This window comes from Penicillium riverlandense, assembly GCF_028828495.1.
Source record: "Penicillium riverlandense strain IBT 135883 chromosome Unknown utg000007l_segment0_segment0, whole genome shotgun sequence".
Taxonomy (NCBI): Eukaryota; Fungi; Ascomycota; class Eurotiomycetes; order Eurotiales; family Aspergillaceae; genus Penicillium; species Penicillium riverlandense.
The window spans coordinates 2,331,153-2,350,360 of NW_026643198.1; the positions used below are offsets into that span (position 1 = coordinate 2,331,153).

At 49.4% G+C, this 19,208-nt stretch overlaps 8 protein-coding genes across 8 annotated transcripts; 5 read left to right on the forward strand and 3 right to left on the reverse strand.

Annotated features, from left to right (window-relative positions):
• Positions 1–233: 233 nt before the first annotated feature.
• On the forward strand, positions 234–1,385 carry N7474_008526 (Zn(II)2Cys6 transcription factor domain-containing protein; the record flags this gene model as incomplete). The annotated part of the gene is made up of 1 exon (XM_057199936.1): positions 234–1,385. One exon carries the CDS (start codon positions 234–236, stop codon positions 1,383–1,385), a length of 1,152 nt encoding a protein of 383 aa, XP_057050637.1.
• An 882-nt stretch (positions 1,386–2,267) lies between these two features.
• On the forward strand, positions 2,268–3,324 carry N7474_008527 (uncharacterized protein; the record flags this gene model as incomplete). The annotated part of the gene is made up of 2 exons (XM_057199937.1): positions 2,268–3,154; positions 3,189–3,324. 2 exons carry the CDS (start codon positions 2,268–2,270, stop codon positions 3,322–3,324), a joined length of 1,023 nt encoding a protein of 340 aa, XP_057050638.1.
• Positions 3,325–4,118: 794 nt separating this feature from the next.
• Positions 4,119–5,963, reverse strand: N7474_008528 (uncharacterized protein; the record flags this gene model as incomplete). The annotated part of the gene is made up of 4 exons (XM_057199938.1): positions 4,119–4,228; positions 4,287–4,475; positions 4,531–5,611; positions 5,679–5,963. The coding sequence occupies 4 exons, from the start codon at positions 5,961–5,963 to the stop codon at positions 4,119–4,121; spliced, it is 1,665 nt and encodes a 554-aa protein (XP_057050639.1).
• A 516-nt stretch (positions 5,964–6,479) lies between these two features.
• N7474_008529 (putative MFS allantoate transporter) lies at positions 6,480–8,175 on the forward strand (the record flags this gene model as incomplete). Its single annotated transcript, XM_057199939.1, has 3 exons — positions 6,480–6,781; positions 6,829–7,267; positions 7,315–8,175. 3 exons carry the CDS (start codon positions 6,480–6,482, stop codon positions 8,173–8,175), a joined length of 1,602 nt encoding a protein of 533 aa, XP_057050640.1.
• A 1,591-nt stretch (positions 8,176–9,766) lies between these two features.
• Positions 9,767–11,677, forward strand: N7474_008530 (ferric reductase family protein; the record flags this gene model as incomplete). Its single annotated transcript, XM_057199940.1, has 6 exons — positions 9,767–9,948; positions 10,005–10,131; positions 10,186–10,205; positions 10,266–11,191; positions 11,246–11,610; positions 11,663–11,677. 6 exons carry the CDS (start codon positions 9,767–9,769, stop codon positions 11,675–11,677), a joined length of 1,635 nt encoding a protein of 544 aa, XP_057050641.1.
• Positions 11,678–11,986: 309 nt separating this feature from the next.
• On the reverse strand, positions 11,987–13,588 carry N7474_008531 (putative acyl-CoA thioester hydrolase; the record flags this gene model as incomplete). The annotated part of the gene is made up of 5 exons (XM_057199941.1): positions 11,987–12,537; positions 12,584–12,765; positions 12,817–13,113; positions 13,166–13,230; positions 13,280–13,588. The coding sequence occupies 5 exons, from the start codon at positions 13,586–13,588 to the stop codon at positions 11,987–11,989; spliced, it is 1,404 nt and encodes a 467-aa protein (XP_057050642.1).
• A 2,225-nt stretch (positions 13,589–15,813) lies between these two features.
• On the forward strand, positions 15,814–16,989 carry N7474_008532 (uncharacterized protein; the record flags this gene model as incomplete). The annotated part of the gene is made up of 1 exon (XM_057199942.1): positions 15,814–16,989. One exon carries the CDS (start codon positions 15,814–15,816, stop codon positions 16,987–16,989), a length of 1,176 nt encoding a protein of 391 aa, XP_057050643.1.
• A 240-nt stretch (positions 16,990–17,229) lies between these two features.
• Positions 17,230–18,618, reverse strand: N7474_008533 (pepsin-like aspartic protease; the record flags this gene model as incomplete). Its single annotated transcript, XM_057199943.1, has 1 exon — positions 17,230–18,618. One exon carries the CDS (start codon positions 18,616–18,618, stop codon positions 17,230–17,232), a length of 1,389 nt encoding a protein of 462 aa, XP_057050644.1.
• Positions 18,619–19,208: the final 590 nt, after the last annotated feature.

The window sequence follows — 19,208 nt, forward strand, 5'->3', positions numbered from 1 at the left end:
GGGTATAATGATGATGGCGGTCGCGGTGGCTGCTTTCACCATACTGCAGTCGCCTAAAGTCTGCAGATGATGTATAACTATTTAGACCCAAGTTCAGTTTAATCGACAAGTGGGTCGCCCCATGACGTACTAAGCCAATCCGTGATCCGGGGTGTGTCAAACACTAAATTATTCTTCCAGAATTCGAAGTCTCAACTTGCACCTTCATCTCGACTTCAATTTTCCTCACGGGCATGCCACGCAGAGCACACACCAAATCCCGCTATGGCTGCGACCACTGTCGGCGGCGGAGGGTCAAATGCGACGAACAAGGGCCCCCCTGCACCAACTGCGTACTGCGACAGCTGGAGAACTGCACATATTCCCGAATACTCCCAGAAAATATGATCGCCAATGCCCGACATGAGAGCCATGGAACAATCCAGAGGAGTCCGGCCGTCGTCAATCTGCTCAACTGTGTGGCACCACCTTCCCCGGCCCCACCTCGTGCCGTCACGGACCTGGAACTGATGCATCAGTTCACGGCGGACACGTACAAAAGCCTCTGTGTTAGTGACTTAGAAACGCACACATGGCAATCGCTTGTCCCGCGTCTTGCGCTCAAGCACCACTACTTGATGAACGGGATCTTAGCGCTCGCGTCTCTGCATATCGCCACAACTCTCGAGCCTGCCAAAGCGCTCACCTACATTGACACAGGACTAGAGTACCACAGTCTAAGCCTTGGGCCGTTCCGCCGCGTAATTGATAACCTTGCGCCAGAAAATTGCGACGCGGCATTCGCACAGTCCGTCGTCACGACGGCAATCAGTCTAGCCTTGCCGCAACTCACCGCGGCTCGTGAGAACACAAGCAGCATTATGGAAAATATCATCACCGTTTTTGAGCTGCTGCAGGGTGTGAAAAGGATATTGGTACTCGGTCAATCCTGGATTAATCTAGAGCTGTTCTCTCAAGGCCAATATTGGAAGGATACCGCTGCGACCCTCGATGAAGATACCGACAGCGCGCTGACCCAGCTGGCTGTGCTGAACGAGCAAACCAAAGCCAGTGGCGATGAGATCAATTACAGGATTAATAAAGACGTCATTGAGCACCTGCGCCACTGCTTCATGAAGTTCGCCTGCTCGCCTGATCCCGCGCCGGTCCTGGCGTGGCTTGCGGCCGTGGATAAGGGGTTTGTGGATAGCTTGCGGCAGAGACAACCGTTTTCGCTACTGGTCCTTGCATACTGGGGCCTGCTTCTGAATAAACTTGATGGGCAGCGATGGTGGGCTCGTAACTCTGGGCGGGCACTCGTGTGTGAGCTACTGGGGGCTTTGGATGCCGAGGATCTTTTGTGGGAAAGTTGTTTGGCTTGGGTGCAGCGGAGAATCTCTTCGTAGTGTCCTGCGCCTCGGTCAGATATGGATGTCTCCTCTCCGTTGATCTAACTTTCCTTTATCAAGAACATGGAGATCAAGGAGTTCAGGGATAGGCTTGGGCATTTAAAATCCATCGTGGGAGGGAAACATTAACTAACCTATAGATGAAGTACCCCAAGTTAAAATCCGAATGGTTTACCTAACCAGATATTATATCATTCAGGTCATTTTGTATTTATTCCAGTGATCAGAGCATGGCAGAACCCCGCTCGCGCATTTTAATGCTGCGAAACCGCATGCTAATAAATCACGAATTATCCCATTTCCCTTAGAAAACTAAAGTACTTTTGTTTTACAGGATATATTGCTGTATACACGTATTCTCGAGCTTTTATAAAGTCGCTCTCGCGCATGCCTTGATCGTTGTCAGACCGCACTTTTTCAAGACATAGAAGATTGCATACAGCTCAATGGAGTTATTAAAAGTGGACTTCTCTATAGAGCAATGGCCAATTCCACTCGCAGGCGACTGCCGTAATGGATTTTAGGAGCAGCACGGACCTAGTAAATGTCCGATATCATAACGTAATTAGTTGCCATCGTCATAGGGGCCAAAGCATGAACCCCAATTAGGGACTCGCTATCGGCGCCGAAGCCGTAGGGCGGAATGGATCGCCAATCCCCGCAATGATCCACACCATCATAGCCGATCTTCCTCGGCGTTTGGCGCCGTAGTATCTGGTCAGGCTTATCTCTATGATAGAGTGATTGGCATTCGGGGGAAAAGCGGCGCCATTCTCCGCATTACGACGGACTCTATTCCGTTTGCTTTTTCTAGCGATAAATTCATCTTTATATACAGATCTACTTGACTATTTACTTTCATCTCCACTACTAATCCCAATGACCGATACAGTGACCGTTCTGGTCTCGAGACCACCGCAAAGTGCGGGAGATTTAATGGCATCCCGAGTTCTGCCGCCTAAAAGCGAATGCAGTGGTATTCGAGGGTTCTCTCAAGGGCAGGGAGGAGCAGAATATCATGTCAGAGAGACAGATCTGTTTCGAGCGCCAACTTTACCACCGAGCGACGAGGGGATTGAACTTGAACCTCATCAATTTTCAACAGCCATGTCTTTTCCTGAAGGGGGTCGGAAAGCCTGGCTTGTCGTCTTCTCGTCGTTCTGTTTGATAGCGGCGACATTCGGGCTCACTGCTTCAATTGGACTTTTCCAATCACATTGGCAATCCGATCAGCTCTCAAACTATAGCTCTCAAGATATAGCATGGATCTCTTCTACCCAAGTCTTCCTGACCTTGTTTTTGGGTGTGCAAATTGGCCCGCTTTTTGATCGATATGGACCGCGATATCTGACATTCGTGGGCTCAGTGGGATGCGTGTCTTATCTGCTGCTCCTAGGCCAATGCACAAAATATTGGCAGTTTCTCCTTTGCTTCGGAGTTCTCGGCGGAACAAGTGGTGCGATATTGACGACCGTTGCACTATCTGTAATATCCCACTGGTTCAAAGCTCGGAGAGGCCTGGCCACTGGCATCACCTTTACCGGGACCAGCTTAGGAGGGATAGTGTTCCCATTGGCGCTGCGGTCCATATTAAGTCACATGTCATGGGCTTGGTCAATGAGGGTATTGGCTTTATTTGTATTCATCCTAGTGCTATTCGGGAATATCTTTGTGCGAGGCCGACTGCCAACTCAGGAGCAGGGAGGTGTCATTAGCCTGAGGAGCTTCCGAGATGCGAGATTTGTTTGGACAACTGCTGGAATTTCGTGTATGTTCATGGGATTCTTTCTGCATATTGAGTTTGCGCCCGCTGACCTTGACCGAAGGTTTCGAGTTCGTCCTCTTTACGGCCATTGGCCTGCTTCCCACCTATGCCCTGGATCAAGGGTTTGGCCGCGAGACGAGCTTCAACGTGATTGCCATAATGAATGCGTAAGTGTCACCACTCCTGTCTTGAATTAAAAATTAACGGGCTCAAAGCGGGTCTGGACTTGGTCGGTGTACTGCGGGTTTAGTTGCAGACCATTGTGGCCGCTTCAACTGTATGACCGTGTCAATTCTAGTTTCAATTTTCGCGACACTGGCACTCTGGCTACCGGCCAATAACAATATTGCCATTTTTTACACTATGGTCCCCATCTTTGGATTTGGCTCCGGCAGCGTGATGAGCTTGGCCCCGGTGTGTATCGGGGAGCTCTGTAAGGTGAGTGAATATGGACAGCGATATGGAACAAGCTATAGTGTTGTAGGCCTTGCGTAAGTGTGTCTGGAATATTTACCAGCGGAGATATTGATTAGGCGAACAGAACCCTTATCTCGATTCCAATCGCTGCCCAGCTCCAAGCAGCCGCAGGGACAACTGCCTTCGTGGCGTTTTGTGGTGGAATGCTGGTGCTGGCGCTGCTGTCGTTTATAATAGCCAGGTGGGCCTGCTTGGACTATAAGTGGCAGTCTAAGGTCAAAATTTAGGCGTAACAAATGCATATTACCATGAAATTTACATGCAAGCAAAATGAACATACAAGAAAAGCTCTATCTCTGAACCAGTGGGACTTCCTAAGCTTGCATTTATAGTTAAAATTGACTAGTTTTGATTTACTATCTCTCACATTAGACCAGACTTGGTATTTGCAGATACAAGCACGCAATTATGTGAAGAAAAATGAGAGACCTATTTATTTAGGGACACGCAGAATATATAACAAATACTGTTGTAATGGATTTCAGCAGCTACAAAGATTTCAAAACAGTCTCTGTCATCACCAAAACCTTTTCTTCTTCAAGGCGCCGAGCAACCAACTGCAGGCTCACAGGCATTCCATGGACTAAATTGGCGTTATCTGGAGTTGTATAAGTCAGTTGAAGCTGCCCCAGAGATATAAAGCTTCTAGGACTCACAGCTACCCTGCACCTGGACATCAAATTCGCTGAGCGGATTATGTCCGCTGTACGCAGTATCTAGCTTCTCGTCGGCCTTGATGCCGCACGGGAAGGAGACAGCGGAGTAATCAAGAAGATTGTAAGCGCCGGTATATCCAGCGTACTCAAGTTTCCCGTGCTCCACGGAGCTGTAGGGGGTTGTTGGGCCTTATGACGACATAATGGTTAGTGGCAAGTTATTATAGAGAGATGGATGACCTACACAAAATGCCGTCCAGGTCGCCGACGGAATTCCAGTGATCAAGATAACTCTTCTGAAGATCACTGCGCTCCACTTGAAGCTGCCACATTTCATAAACTCCCATCTCCTGTGATTTCTCATACGAACCCATTTCCGGGCGGAATGGCTCGCCAGTTGGCTCCAGCAGCTTGCGAATTGATTTGGCTCCGTCTGCAACGAACATCCGACGGAGAAGATCTCGTACGTCCTTGTGCCCCGCTGGCTCCCAATCGACGAGCTCATGCCCCGCAGCTTTGAGCTTTTCGACGGTTTCTTTCAGAGCACGAGCAACTGGTGGAGTTGGCGTGACCAGGCCGTCGTTCCACATAACAGCAAGCTTTAGTCTTCTTTTCGACTCCACAGTTCTCCATGGAATTGGCAGACACTTTGGATCGTGAAGCCAGGGCTTTTGGTCGATAATGGTTTTGGAGTAGAAGACTATTTCTTCAAGAGTTTTGGCCAGGGGGCCATTTACACTCATCACGGCCTCTTGGCCTGCTAATCCGGATCGAGCTCGGCAATGAGGAAATCTGCCAGCCGATGGCCGGATGGTGAAAATTCCGGTACAAGCTGCCGGTATACGAAGAGAACCTCCTATTTCATGGCATGTTAGCTCATTTTCAGCCTCCCCGGTGATTGTTGTGTTCTCACCAATGTCTGAGCCGAGGCCAATTCGGCTGCCGCCAAATGCGATCAGCGCCGACTCGCCTCCGGAGGATCCACCTGATGTGAGACTGCGATTCAGAGGATTCAAAGTCCGACCGGTAACATTGTTGACCGTTTCTGCGAGCATCACCGCGGTAGGAACATTTGTCTTCACGTACAGGACGGCACCGGCTTGCAGGATCAAGTCTACGATGGTGCTGTTGTATGTTGCCGGAGTGTTTGCCAGCAATGCAATACCAATTGTAGAGGGCTTCCCAATGATATTGAAATTATCTTTGATGGAAATTGGGAATCCATGAAATGGACCCTTGGGACGACCATGCTTCCGGAGATAATCATCGCATTCCTTTGCCTGAGCAATGGCTTCATCGAAAAATATTTCCGACAAGCAATTGGTCTGCAATACAACAGTAAGTAAATCCTGCCTTTTAAGAGTTTATTTGCGCATTGAACAACATTCTTACCAATTGGTGCGCTGCAGCCGCGGCCTTACAGTACGCCGAGGTCACGTCCTCGGATTGCCAGGAACCATTAGACAGATAACTCAGCGTTTTCAGCGCATCGGTTGAGACAATTTCTATCTCGCGATTTGTGAAAAATCCTGACTGAGACAGAAAATCGGACACATCCGCTTGGCTTTCTGAGGGCAGCTTCTCGTCCGGGATGACCCATTTGGGTGGGATGGCAGCCTTGATCTCCTGCTGCTTTTTCTTGGCAATATTCTGCCAGTTGTCAGCTGTAGACCCCATAGTTATAAGATTGACGGTGATCAGATGAGGTGCAAAAATGAATTATCTGCCTATCAGCCACATGGGGATTGGATTTGTTATATCTTTGCCATTTGAATGCAAAGCGGCAAAATGCGGAAACATCACCGAATTCAAAATCACCGAAAAACGCCATTCTGCGGGGCTATGAGACAAGAATGTCAAGGCGGTTGTTATCAAAGTAGTGGACCTTGACCCCTCGAACGATGGAGGGATCTGTGCCCTGGATGCGGGGTTAAACAAAGCCAAGGATTTTGCAAAGGAATGACACTGAGCTAATAAGGGGCCGGCAGGAAGCGGAACTAAGCCGTTTGGGTGCTTCTTATCACTTGAAATACTACTCCCCAGCGCCTCGAACCTTGTTGTCGCTTCTTATAAGCGCCGAGGGTGCTGGTATTGATCTGTTATCTACTTCAGGTTTCTTCGACATACACACACACACAAAAGCACACACATCCTACTTGATATAATCATTCTGCCCATCTTTGTTTCTCTATAATGGGCATTGATATAGCTAATCAGGCGAGCTCTTTGACTCGGGACAAGAAAAAGGCACCAGATACCGAGACTGATGGAATACAGCTATCGGCACAGAGAAGCGCCAGCTTAGGAGGCATTGGCTCCATTCACAAAACAGAGGGAGCACACACAGATGTTGGTCTGGAATTATTCCAAAAGTCTCTTCAATACGACGAGGAGCAACTCACTGCCGACGTCGGAAGAGTCCGACGGAAGCTAGATTTTCTTGTCCTTCCAATGATGATGGTGACATATATGCTTAGCTTCTTGGACAAGCAAACGTGAGCATGTCTCCAAACTGTTGAGTTCTAGTCTGATCAGCAACAAGTCTGAACTACGCCAATGCCTACGGCCTCCAAGAAGACACTAATATGACCGGCAATCAATACTCGTGGGTGGCCTCCGCGTTGTATTTCGGCTGGCTCCTTGGCTCGTACCCGTCCAATCTTGCCCTACAGCACTTCCCCATTGGGAAATTTGTTGGGGGTATGACTTTCATCTGGGGCGCGATCTGTATGCTTCAAGCTGCAGCCTTTACCTTTTCGGGTCTTTTCGCGGTGCGCTTTTTCCTCGGTATGGTAGAGTCCTGCGTGTCTCCGGGATGGCTTCTTCTATCATCAACTCTCTGGACTCGGGAGGAAATGCCCCTCCGAAGTTCATTCTGGCTCGCCATGAACGGAATGGCCCAAGTAATTGGTGCTCTCCTTAGTTATGGGTTGGGGAACGTAACGAATCTCGCGGTTCAGAACTGGAAACTCATCTATATAGTATGATACTCGCACTTTGTTTTGACTGCATATGTTGACTTCAATAGGTTATTGGGGCACTGACACTCCTCTGGGCTATCGTCCTCATTATCTGGATGCCGGACGGACCCCATAATGGTAGGATGTTCTCTGAGTATGAGCGCATCGTCGCTGTCTGGCGCATTCGAAACAACAGGACCGGCGTACAAAATTCCACCTTCCTGCCGCATCAACTTAGAGAGGCCTCGATTGACCCAAAGTCTTATATACTACTCCTGATGGCTGCGGCCTATGGTATCTTGAATGGCTGCGTCTCCAACTTCGCTAGTGAACTTATCAAAGGTTTTGGATTCAGCGGCCTACAAGCAAATCTGCTACAGACTCCTGGGGGAGCCTTTCAAATTTTTACAAATATTGGTTTCGGCTTCCTGGCAACTCTGCCAAATATGCTTGGAGTGTCAAATTTCTTGGCTTGCTTTCCCGGCACAGCCGGACTAATCGGCATGCTCGTGATCCCGAACAGCCAGCGCTGGGCCCTAGTCGCCTGTTCGTGGCTACAGGGGTCGTTGGGGCCTTGCATTGTGCTAAACTGGACTTTGCCTTCTATGAACATCGCAGGGCATACGAAACGAACCACCGTCATGGGCCTATATTTCGCATTCTACTGTGCTGGCAATATTTCCAGTCCTCATCTTTTTATCCCAAGCGAAGCTCCAAGATACAAGACAGCGATCAAAGGCCTAGTGGGGACATACTGTGTGGCCATGTTTCTGCAACTGGTTTACACTGCCTGGTGCTACATGAATAATAGTGAACGCAACAAGGAATCCCAACAGGAAGGTTTTAACGAGCAGCAAGTTGTAGGTGATTTGGAAGGATTTGAGGATTTCACGGACAAGGAGAACAAGCATTTTAGATATCGACTTTAGATATATCTGCCCCGGATGATAGTGAAGAGATGGAAATGAAGTTATTTATCTCCCCCAAAAGCCACACAAAAAGGCTTAACAGCCAAGCCCCTTCTAATTTAATTGCGTAATTTGGGTATGAATGCACTCATGTCAGTGGCTTTTGGATCCTCAGAGGTACCCAGTTAATCAGAAGGGCATCTTTTTGGTTCCTTGTCCCTCGTTTTCCCATGATTCCTTTTCTCCCTCCTAGTCATTACTTTCCTTTTAACTTCAATTTATTGATTTTCAGAGACTCTTTTCGTGGGGTTTTGATATCTCTTGCTTTCGGCACCTTGCAATTTTCAACCTTGCCAGAAGCGCCAGACGCAGCAAAGCATATATCCACCGACATGGCTTGCAAAATTTCACGAAGATCGGCCAAAAACGAGGGTCCACATCAGATAATTCTACACGGCCGATCACTAAAGGATCCGCTTCTTGCACCCACCACGGGAAAGAGCGGTGGATCAAAGGGGAACTAAGTAGATGGTTGATCAACTGGCTTGTATCTTCACGTGCCTTTTCAATAAAGTTCGCACATTATATCCGCGCTTTTTAAACAACTCGATGTGTTACGCTGGCTCTCCAGAACCTCATTGGGTCTTGTCATGCTATGCCTCTTTGCGGTTGCCCGGAGCAATAACAATGCTAAAGCCAGTGCAGATCTTTCGTTCCAAACAAGCCCTTTTCACAGACCCGTGCCGTGGTGAATTTGCCGAAAGGCGGAATGCCGATCCTCGGGGTCGATGACGGATTAGGCTCGGGCGACGCGTGGATCGGATCAGAAAAGCACGGAAGGCGACCTTAAAGTGAAGAGAAAAAGAGATCAAAGAAGATTGTAATAAAAATTATAGAATTCGCACAACATGATCACAGAATTTCCTACAATAAGCATGCAGCGGCATGCTCTTGTGGGTTTGATGAGAGAAGGGTTCAACCCTCGGTCCCACAACTACCCGCTTATCTGATTGATTAGATGCCCTCTAATAGTCTCTCGCCTAGGCCCTTCCGGTCGATGCCAAGATGGCCAAATTTGCTCATAGTCATTATTAGAAAGCTCACATATCCACCTAATGTGAGCTGTGACGTAAATTGCCTAAATTAATTCTACAATTCGGAATAACTCTTAAAATATGTACCCGCACCCGTCTTGGTGGCTTAAGGGCGTCTCCCAATAATGTCTCGTGAGCTTACACCTATTCGGTCTAACCAGTGGGTCTAGACAAGAAGGGAAAGAGCGTGTAAACCTTGCTTTCCATCAGATAAGATTTCCTTTACGAAGAAAGGCCCCAGTGCCTCCACTTAGTGCCACCGGTGTCGGCTTATAGACGGTTGATCAATATGAAATTACGGAATAATCGAGAAACCCCATGGCTCTTCAGTGGCAGTGCTGCGCCTTTTTCTTTCGAAAATTAACTCCACCGAGTACAGTCACATTAAATGTAAATGAGAGCCGATGTCCGGAACTACAGAAGACCGAGAACCTGCATGAATTCTTCATACGCCTTTTCTTGTTCAGCCCGCATCCACTAATTTTGTCAAGATCAATATTCTTCCTGCGGTATTGAAAATGAGTGACTCGGAAGACATTCAACAAGAGAATAATGTATGGAGTAGCAAATACTTCGCTCTTTCTATGGGAGCAATCATGGTATTGTTCATGGTTCGCCAGTGGTCTCAATTACTGTCTTTCCATTATGGGCCCAGGCAAAAGACTGGCATCTTCGCCAGGGACTTCCCCAGAATTTCCCTGTGCGATAAATCTGGCCTGACTGACTATTCTGGTTCACTGAACTGACTGTTTGTAGGGCTTCGAGTCGCTTTTCTCTCAGCAAGTTCTTTGGATTTGAAGTCGACAGGTTACTTCTGTATACAATATACTGGGCTATTAACTTGATTTTACTTTTGACAAACAATATCATGGAAGCTGAAAATGTTTGTCGTGACCCAGTTATGTTATAATCAATACATCACGCTGACTATTTCTAGATTGCAAGACGGCTGGGTTGGTATGAACATATTTGTGTCCGACAGTCCGTTCTCATCTGCTTACAACATTTAATTTCCAGGCTCTCAGTTGCAAACCTGGCTCTCCTCGTGTTCCTGGCTCTCAAAAACACGCCCCTTGCACCTCTCACAGCGCAATCCTACGAGAAGTTACGTCCGTTGCATAAGACTGCCGGCTACACCTGCATCCTCGTTACCGTCCTCCACGGCCTTATATTTGTGATCGAGTCGGCCATCACCGACATATTATACTACTTCAAAGAACAAAAGGACTATGCAGGAGCTATTGCTGGGCTTGCGATGATTCTCATTGCTGTCTCTACTGTTCCTTGGATAATGCCGAAACAGTATGAAGGTGAGCACGAGCACTCTCAACCAAAAGGGCATTCACTGATCGAGACAGTATTCTACATGATGCATGTTACAATGTTCATACTCATCATGGTCACACTCGGCATGCACCGGCCCGAGTTCAAAGACTCCACAATTATCATCACCATCTTCATAGCCTGCCTCTGGATGTACGACCGCATAGTCAGGACAGGTAAACTGTGTTGGAATTTCTTTGGAAACTATGCCACCATAACCCCCCTTCCAAACAATGCAATCCGAGTACAGCTCAGCCGGCCTATTTACTCTCGACCGGGATCCCATGCCTTTTTGTGGGTTCCTGCGATTCGATGGGTAGAGACTCACCCGTTCACGATGGTTTCGGCCGATCCGGTTCAATTTGTGATTCGAGTCTACGACGGCTTTACCCGTGACCTCTACAAGGCTGCGCAGTCATCTCCAGGACAATCTCTTCGCTGTTCTGTTGATGGAGGCTACGGACAAGTCCCGAACTTTAGGGTCTTTGATAAGGTGGTTCTTGTCGCAGGTGGTAGTGGAGCTAGTTTCACATTTGCTGTGGCATTGAAATTGATTGAGAACATTGCGGAAAAAAGGGCTGCAAAGAGTATTGACTTTATATGGGCTGTTCAATACGGCGGTAAGTGACTTGATACTCGTTCTTACTGAATGAGACGTGTTAACTGTGACGAAGACACATTGGAATGGTTTGAAGATGAATTGAGACAACTTGAGATGAGTCCGATTGTCAACTTGGCCATCCATGTCACTCGTGGTTCTAGCGCATCGTCTCCGAAATTTCTCCCAAATTTTGATAGCGGCGATCTGGAGAAAGGCGCCTCGAAGAGCACTGGAGAGGGGAGCTCGATCAAGTCAATAGATATACGAGAGGGGCGTCCTGACATTTCCCACCTCATTGGGACTGCTACTGCCTCCGCACATCCAAATGATCGCATCGTGGTTGGGGCGTGTGGCCCTGTGAAAATGATTGATCAAACACGGAACGCTGTATCTGAGAGCATGTGTGAGGACGGCCCATCCATAATCCTATACACCGAGGTCAGTCATTTATCCTATCTTGCACAAAACTTTATAAACTAACATGTTTCAGGAATTTGAATGGTGAGAAGGGTTTCGACAGAAAGGATTTCAAATAAATGAAGCTACTTGCAACACCTCAGACTCAGTAATCAAAACAAAAACAGGCTCAGAGCGTAAAAAGTTCACACATCTCCAAACAGTGATCATTCTTGCAAATGTGCTCCATTAGGTGGTTGTCATTGAGGGGTTGGTGGACTCCAGCAGTTTGTTGAGGGAGTCCTACGTGCAGACCATTACTACAGCGGCATACAGTAGATGAGCTACTCGGGTGTGGATCCTATCCATATTCGGCCTCAGTATTCCTAGGGGGCTGCTAATATCTATAATACACTATTTACTCCGTCACGCTGTCCTGGATACTCCGCAACGCACTGGTCTTATGTGCAGGATCAATCGCAGAAGCATTGAGAGCGCGGCGACGCGCATCAGTCCACAACATAAACTCTCCATATCCCTTAGGCATAACCTGGACATCTTTCTCCACCAAAAACGTATAGTTGAACATGCCCGTCGACTTCTTAGTCCCGTGCTCGACATCACGCACCTTCGAGTCAACCCGCACCTGCACCCTGGTATAGCGGCCACCACCGGATTCACGCTCCGCGGGCTCCGTGTACGCCACTGTTGCGCGCAGGTACAGCACGCTGCCGACGGGGACTGGGTTCTCGAAGGTACTTGGGTCCAGCGCTACGAAGTTGGGTCGCGCGTGGGCGAACGAGGCTGCGCAGCAGAATGCTAGCTCGAATGTTTGCTTGAGCAGGAAGCCGCCGAAGATCATGAAGTTGTGGCGATTGCGGTCTTGGGGCTGCATGATCATTGCAGATTTGAGGACTGTGTCGCTCATGAAGACTTGGTTTGTTGGGCGCGTTGCGGGGGATTGCGGGTCTAGGATTTATTAGCAACGTATCTCTTTGTATAATGAGCCACCTACTCAGGTACGACATCTCCTTAGTCCACATCGAGTGGATCAGGTTGCTCTCTTCATCGTCCGGGGCTTTCTCAAGCAGGCTGCGAGTTCGCAGCGCCTTCTTGGCCTTGTAGTTCTCCTCACCCTTCTTGAACAGACGCTTTTCCTCTTCTGTTTCGACGACAAGCGGTGCCACAGAGGCAGGTCTACCTGATGTTAGTGCGTCGACGTGATGTTACATACCAGGCAGCACTCACTTCTTCGTTGCCGGGTCCAATGATACCATCGTAAACGCACAAGTGATCAACACATCCTCCGGCGTAACAGCCTGGCCCTCCGGAAGCATCTTGCACACCTGCAATGACACTTCCATACTAGACCGTCCAGTCGCGTACGTGACTTGCCCACTAAGCTCGAGGTCACAAATTTCCATCAGCGGGTGTTCAATGGTGATCCGGTCCACGGCAGCAGTGACGGTGCTGACCCCATCACCTGTGTGCCGATATGCAATGACACCAGCGAGAGCATCGAGGTCCATAAGCAGTGACCCGAGTCTGGGGTGATTTGTTAGAATTGAACAGAGGACAAAAAGCAATTGTAACTTACCTGATATGCCCAGACGCATTAAGGTACGTATCTAGGAGCCACTTATCTTGCGCCAAAGGAAGTACCTACATGGAATAATTAGTTTTCAGTCTTTGAGAGAGAGAAAATACATACAGCGCTGTAGTAGCTATCGGACATCTTCTTCGGTGTCTGATCCGGCTTCACGCTCGCTGTCTGGCTCTGCTGTGCACCGGCATGAGCCGCTTCGCGGCTCTGCGTCAGGGCATCAATCCATGGCGTCTTCACGCGCATCGGCATCCATGTCGGTCGGAACGCGGCAGATGCGGGTGTGGAGCGGAACCCCCGGGAGCGAGCGCTGTTGGATGGCGTTGCTGACACCAGCGCTGCCCGAGCGGGTGATGTACAGGGTGCAAGGCACTTGGGACCCGCCAGAGCAGTCCATCTTCCTGTGTGGCCGAGCATTGTGCTATTTGAAGATGGATGGGGAGGAACAAGGTGTTGCGACATGAGAAGGGGAGTGTCCCGAGTGCACCCGATGTGGATTAGCGCCCGGCCCGGCTGCGATTCCAGGGACGAAATGCCCCGTGCCGAGTACATACTTCGGATCGGGATGGACTGCATTTACTATGTGCCCTGCCATTGGTCTGCAGCCCTAGTTCTCAACCGGAGGTTATGAGACAGCTCTCTCGGCGCCAGGCATACCAATCGACTCGTGGACGATTTACTGTGCTACGGCGAAAATTGAGCGAGTGCCCCGCTTGGTAGATAAGAGTTGGGCTAGTGTAGCTCGAGCATTTTCGGGTGGACAAAATCGCTTGCTAGGTACTAGCTAGGATCATGGTCTCTTATAATGGAGACACTGAAGAGTAAAATTGATCAAGGAAGTGAATGTTTTAAGATGTCTGAGACGACACCGCCGTCGCCTGGGGCCACCCCACACAACTACCCAAACGCCAAGGAGTAGTTAGTAGACACTGCCGTATCTTGTAGCTTTACTGCAAATTATCCTAAACAAGCCAAGCCCTAGTCAGCGAAGGCCTCTCGGTTGGTGATAGGCTAGTTAGAGGCCGCGAAGAGTAGCCACCATAATATAGAGTCCTCTTATTTAGGATAGTTTGATCGTCATGAAGCAATTTTGCTCACTGGGAACGTAGTTCCCAAATGGACCGCAAAATTCAAACCCCATGCTGCAGTAAAATTCCCGTGCATTTGCAAACGAAGGATCAGTTCCAGTTTCGAGACTCAGCCAAGTATACCCTCTCCTCCTTGCTTCACTAACAATATGCTGCAAGATGGCCCGTCCGACACCTTTTCGAAGGTGTGTTCTTGCTGTCCTCATGGATTTGATCTCTCCAGAAAAAGGCGTGAGTTCTTTTAACGCTCCGCATCCTAGCAGTTCGGAACCTTCCCAGGCAGAAAAGACGGATATAACAGGCTCATGCAGATCGGCGATATCGAGAACATAGCAGGATTCTGATGGAGTCTTATTTTGCAGTTCGGAGAAATGGAGCGTAAGCAGCGAACGAATGGCCGGGCTGGTCAGGTCGTCGAGTTTGATGAGCATTCTTCCGAATAGGACAAGAGCTAGAAGTGCGTTAAAAAAGGTAGCTAAATAATAAGATGCGTGCTGGATTTCCATAGGCGGACGAGCCATGGTGCTGTTTGTGTTACTAGAATAAATTTTTGACTCACTTAAAGCATGGGTTGTGATTAGACTTCAGTGAAGCTTCGGAGGGCAAAATTTTCTTTTCTCACTCTTTCACTAAGGCTGGCGATCTTCAAGGTTGGGTGTCAAAGTTGTCAGGCGAATTGATGATACGAACAATATGTGTTGCAAAAGTCTGAAATCCTTCGGAGTACCGCGATAATTATTATGCCGGCACTTAGGAATTGCTATTAGTGGGCGGTGTGCGTTAAACATGAAGGCGGTAAATATAGATGCTTCAAAAGGGACTCCAGACATTTCCTAAACGAAACCAAAGGCGAACCTTCGACATAAAGTATACTGTCGAAATTAATTACTAGATCCCGGAGTAGAAGAGCGACGAGGCTTTTTACGCTTAGCAATGCAGGGTCTTCTGTTATATCTTGAAGGTTCCGTCGGATCAGAACAATGTAATCCATTCCAAACCAGCTGTACCTGGATCATACGTACATCGCGGTACTATACGTATCAAAGCTTGATTAAGTAGTTCTCTTAATTTTATCCAACGTAATGGCGAAAATCTTGCATAACGGTGCTTTTTGACCAAAAGATGCGTCAGAGTGAAGTCATCGATAAGATAGTTATCTTTCGTGGATATGCGCTGGGAATACATCCAACATCTATTTCACCATTTTCAACTAAACCAGAATAACTAGAGACTTCGTGACATAACAATCAATATGGCTGACCCGACAAACCCCCACATCCAGAACCGCACCACGCCGCAATGGAGTCTGTATCAGCGGGAGCTGTTCAAAAAGCCGAACGAGGGCCAGACACCACTCTTCAGCACAGGTGCATATACCATTACTACGAATTGTATAGCACAGTACTTAACTATAGACCAGATCCTCGAGAGCTCGAAGAGCGAGCAAAAGAAAGACTCAGCGAAGGCGGGTGGTACGCTCATATCACACTTCACCGACGCAGCAAAGTTACTAATTAATACGAGAAAAGGTACTACGCCTCCTCCAATGCAGGGATGTCAAACACCCACCTAGCAAACCGACAAGCCTTCTTCCGGCACCGCATCATCCCACGCCAACTAGTCGACACCAACGAACGCGACACGACCACCACAATCTTCGGCCACCGCGTCTCAGCCCCGATAGGATTCGCACCCATCGGGATCAACAAGATCTACCACTCGGAAGGCGAAGCAGCTGTAGCCAAAGTTGCTGGCGAGCTGAATCTCCCATACTGTCTCTCCACGGCGGGGAGTACCTCGATCGAGACCGTCGGCGCCGCGAACGGGAGCTCCAGTCCACGGTTTTTCCAGCTCTACATGCCCCACGACGACGAATTGACGCTGTCACTATTGAATCGGGCGTGGAAGGCTGGGTTTGACGCTTTGATTCTTACGACAGACACGTGGCAGCTCGGCTGGCGACACGGCGACGTTGCGCGGTCGAACTATGCCTTTTACCGCGGTTTTGGCGCCGACCTAGGTCTCACAGACCCCGTGTTCCGGCGACGATGTGCGGAAGACGGTATCGATATCGATAAAGATGTTGTTGCTGCGTCGGCGAAATGGATCGACTCTATCTGGCACGGCCGTGCGTGGTCGTGGGAGAAAATCCCGTGGTTGATGGAGCAGTGGAGGCGGATTTCTGGCGGACGGCCGTTTGCGATCAAGGGGATCCAGTCTGTTGCTGATGCGCAGAAGTGTGTTGAGATGGGTGTAGATGCGATTGTGGTTAGTAACCATGCCGGACGGCAGGTGGATGGTGCGATTGCGAGCTTGGATGCGTTGGAGAAGATCGTTGATGCGGTTGGGGAGCAGATTTATGTCATGTTTGACTCCGGGGTGCGCGGGGCCAGTGATGTGGTTAAGGCTCTTGCGCTAGGTGCGAGGTTTGTCTTCGTGGGGAGGTTGTGGATTTGGGGTTTGAGTATTATGGGTGAGGACGGAGTGAGACATGTTATGAAGTCGTTGTTGGCTGATCTGGATATTTTGATGGCGGTTGCTGGGTTCAATCAAATCCAGGATTTTGATCGCAATATCCTAGGTATGTTTTCACCACTTATTGACTCGTGTACTAACGACGTCGGCAGAGTCGGATCCCAAGTCTTATACGCTCATTCCGGAGAAAGTGCTTTGAAGGATAGTCTTCATTGGTGGATTATTACAAATATATGTATCCATCATAAAATATAGACGCTGCAGGTCTAAACAATCAAGCGAGTGACATGTAGAAGTGAGCCCAAAGACGCCCTAGAATGGAACAGGAGGCATTGGGATGTACAAGAGGCGGAATGAAGTATGTGAACTGGCGGGTTACCAGAATGAGATGATGGCAGTATGCCACAGTGGCCTTGGAGGGAGACATGGATGTATAAACAGCAACTGGCCCTGAATGTGCAGGTAACTTTTCGCATAGACATGAATCGCTGGAATCTAAACAAAGAGTGCACTGAGAAGAGCACTCAGCAGCGGCATTCCGACCGCATGAGCGACTCGGGAAGCCGAGTTCGTCGAGGTCGCTGTGGTTGTCGTTGTCGTTGTCATTGTCTCCGACGTCGTAGAACCACTTGTTGTACCAGTAGCGCTAGGTAGAGTGCTGGCAATGGGCGTGTACGTGGCGGTCGCAGCCGAAGCATCAGCCCGCTGCGCAAAGCCGATAGTCGCATTGTCAAAGTCGAAGACGGTGTACACATTCTTCAGAAAGACATCACCAACAAGCCAAGTATCTGCATCGCCCGACTGGTGACCAACAATAGTCGACACACAGCCGCCACCAACGGCCTTGGTGATATAATCCAGAGGGGAGATGGAGTACTGGACTCCGGAGAACGAGAACTGCAAGAGGGCAGTCGTGTTGCAGGGAATATGAAACTTCTCGCCCTTCTGATAATAGCCCGGGATGTGCGAGAAGAGTTGCTGGGCATCTGCCGTCGGAAGGAGGATGTAGCTCGTCCCCGTGTCGATGGTGGTGGATTTTCCAGAGAAGCCAACGGCCTGGCCGTTTACGTACGCGTCGTCCAGGGGAATGCACCAGTTATCCGCGTCTGTCGCAGTGTACGTGATGTCGCCCTGAAACTTGGTCGTGTCGACATCGCCAAAATTGACTTCTCCGTCCTTGGGGTTATCCGCCATGCGCGAGAAACTGAACCCGACGATGTTGGACCCAAGATAGCCGGCCTCCGCGACCATGTCCATGAACGAGGGCATATTCCACCCATCAGTGTTGGAGCGGCCCAGGCCCAGAATCCCGTCGAAGGGGTATCCTTTGAAGAAATCGGACGCGGAAGTAGCCATCCCGAAAACCTGTCGCACACTCAAACCGGCCAACGACATGGTGTCGTTGCCCAGTTTCCCAGCAATGGTGCCGGTGCCGTAACCAAGGCTAAAGCCGGCTCCGTTGACCGTGAAACTAGTGGAGGAGCTCTCGTCGAACATGTGATGGCTGGTACACACCTCCTCCGTGCAGGACGCATCGAAGACCCAAGTGTCCGGCGCGCCCGTGTCAAGGGCCAGCCACATCTGCTGCTGCTCCGAACCGACCTCCACAACAGAGAAGTAGGAGTAGTCCAGGCCATCCTGGTCCAGGGCAGCGCTGTTTGGGAGCGTGGGCGTGTCGGCCTCGACTATCGTGTAGCTGTCATCCCGGCGGACAGCGCGTTTGCGAAGATCCAATGTCGGCGGTTTCCCATCGTGTCGACGGCCTACTGTTAACCGGGTTGTTTCGCTTCCTGAGGGAGAGCCATCTTGGAGGTTATATGGGTAAAATGCTCGAGTGCATGTCGAGCAGGCCGCGATGACCGCTAGACATGAAGAGAGGTGCATGATCCGGTGAGGGACCTAGATGCTAGAGAGGATAGAGGTCCGCATTGGAGTAACTAAGCAAGACCTGCTGCTCGTGCTGAGCAGTTCGTGTGTGGCGGATATCCGAAATATGTGGCGCGAGCGAGGAGTCGGGCGAAAAATCCGGGGAAAGCAGAGAAAGATGCGAGCGAAATACCAAGAACAAAAAAAGGAACAGATGCGAAAGACTGACAAGAAATTAAAATGATCTAAAAGAAAACAAAACGAAAACACGAATTGCGAATGAGTGAGTGAGTGGGAGGTTGAGAGAAAGGATGGCTTTCCCCATGGCAGACAGACAGACGTGAGGGGGGCGTCTTTGGACGGTCCACTGTTCCTTGCAACACAGGGAAGGAAATGCCCCTGACAAGAGACGCGACTGGGTTAGTTACTTTGCTCTAAACCTGTTCGCGGTGTCGATCGGCCGATCGATTGGCCCTGGTCGTTGCGCCAAGTGGGCTAGGTGGGTTTCGGTGTAGCCGGCTGGCGCCAAGAGGTGCAGTGACATGGATAGAGCTGGGTTTATTGGCGGTTGAACCGACGAACTGCGAATAATCTGGGTGATGTGAGTT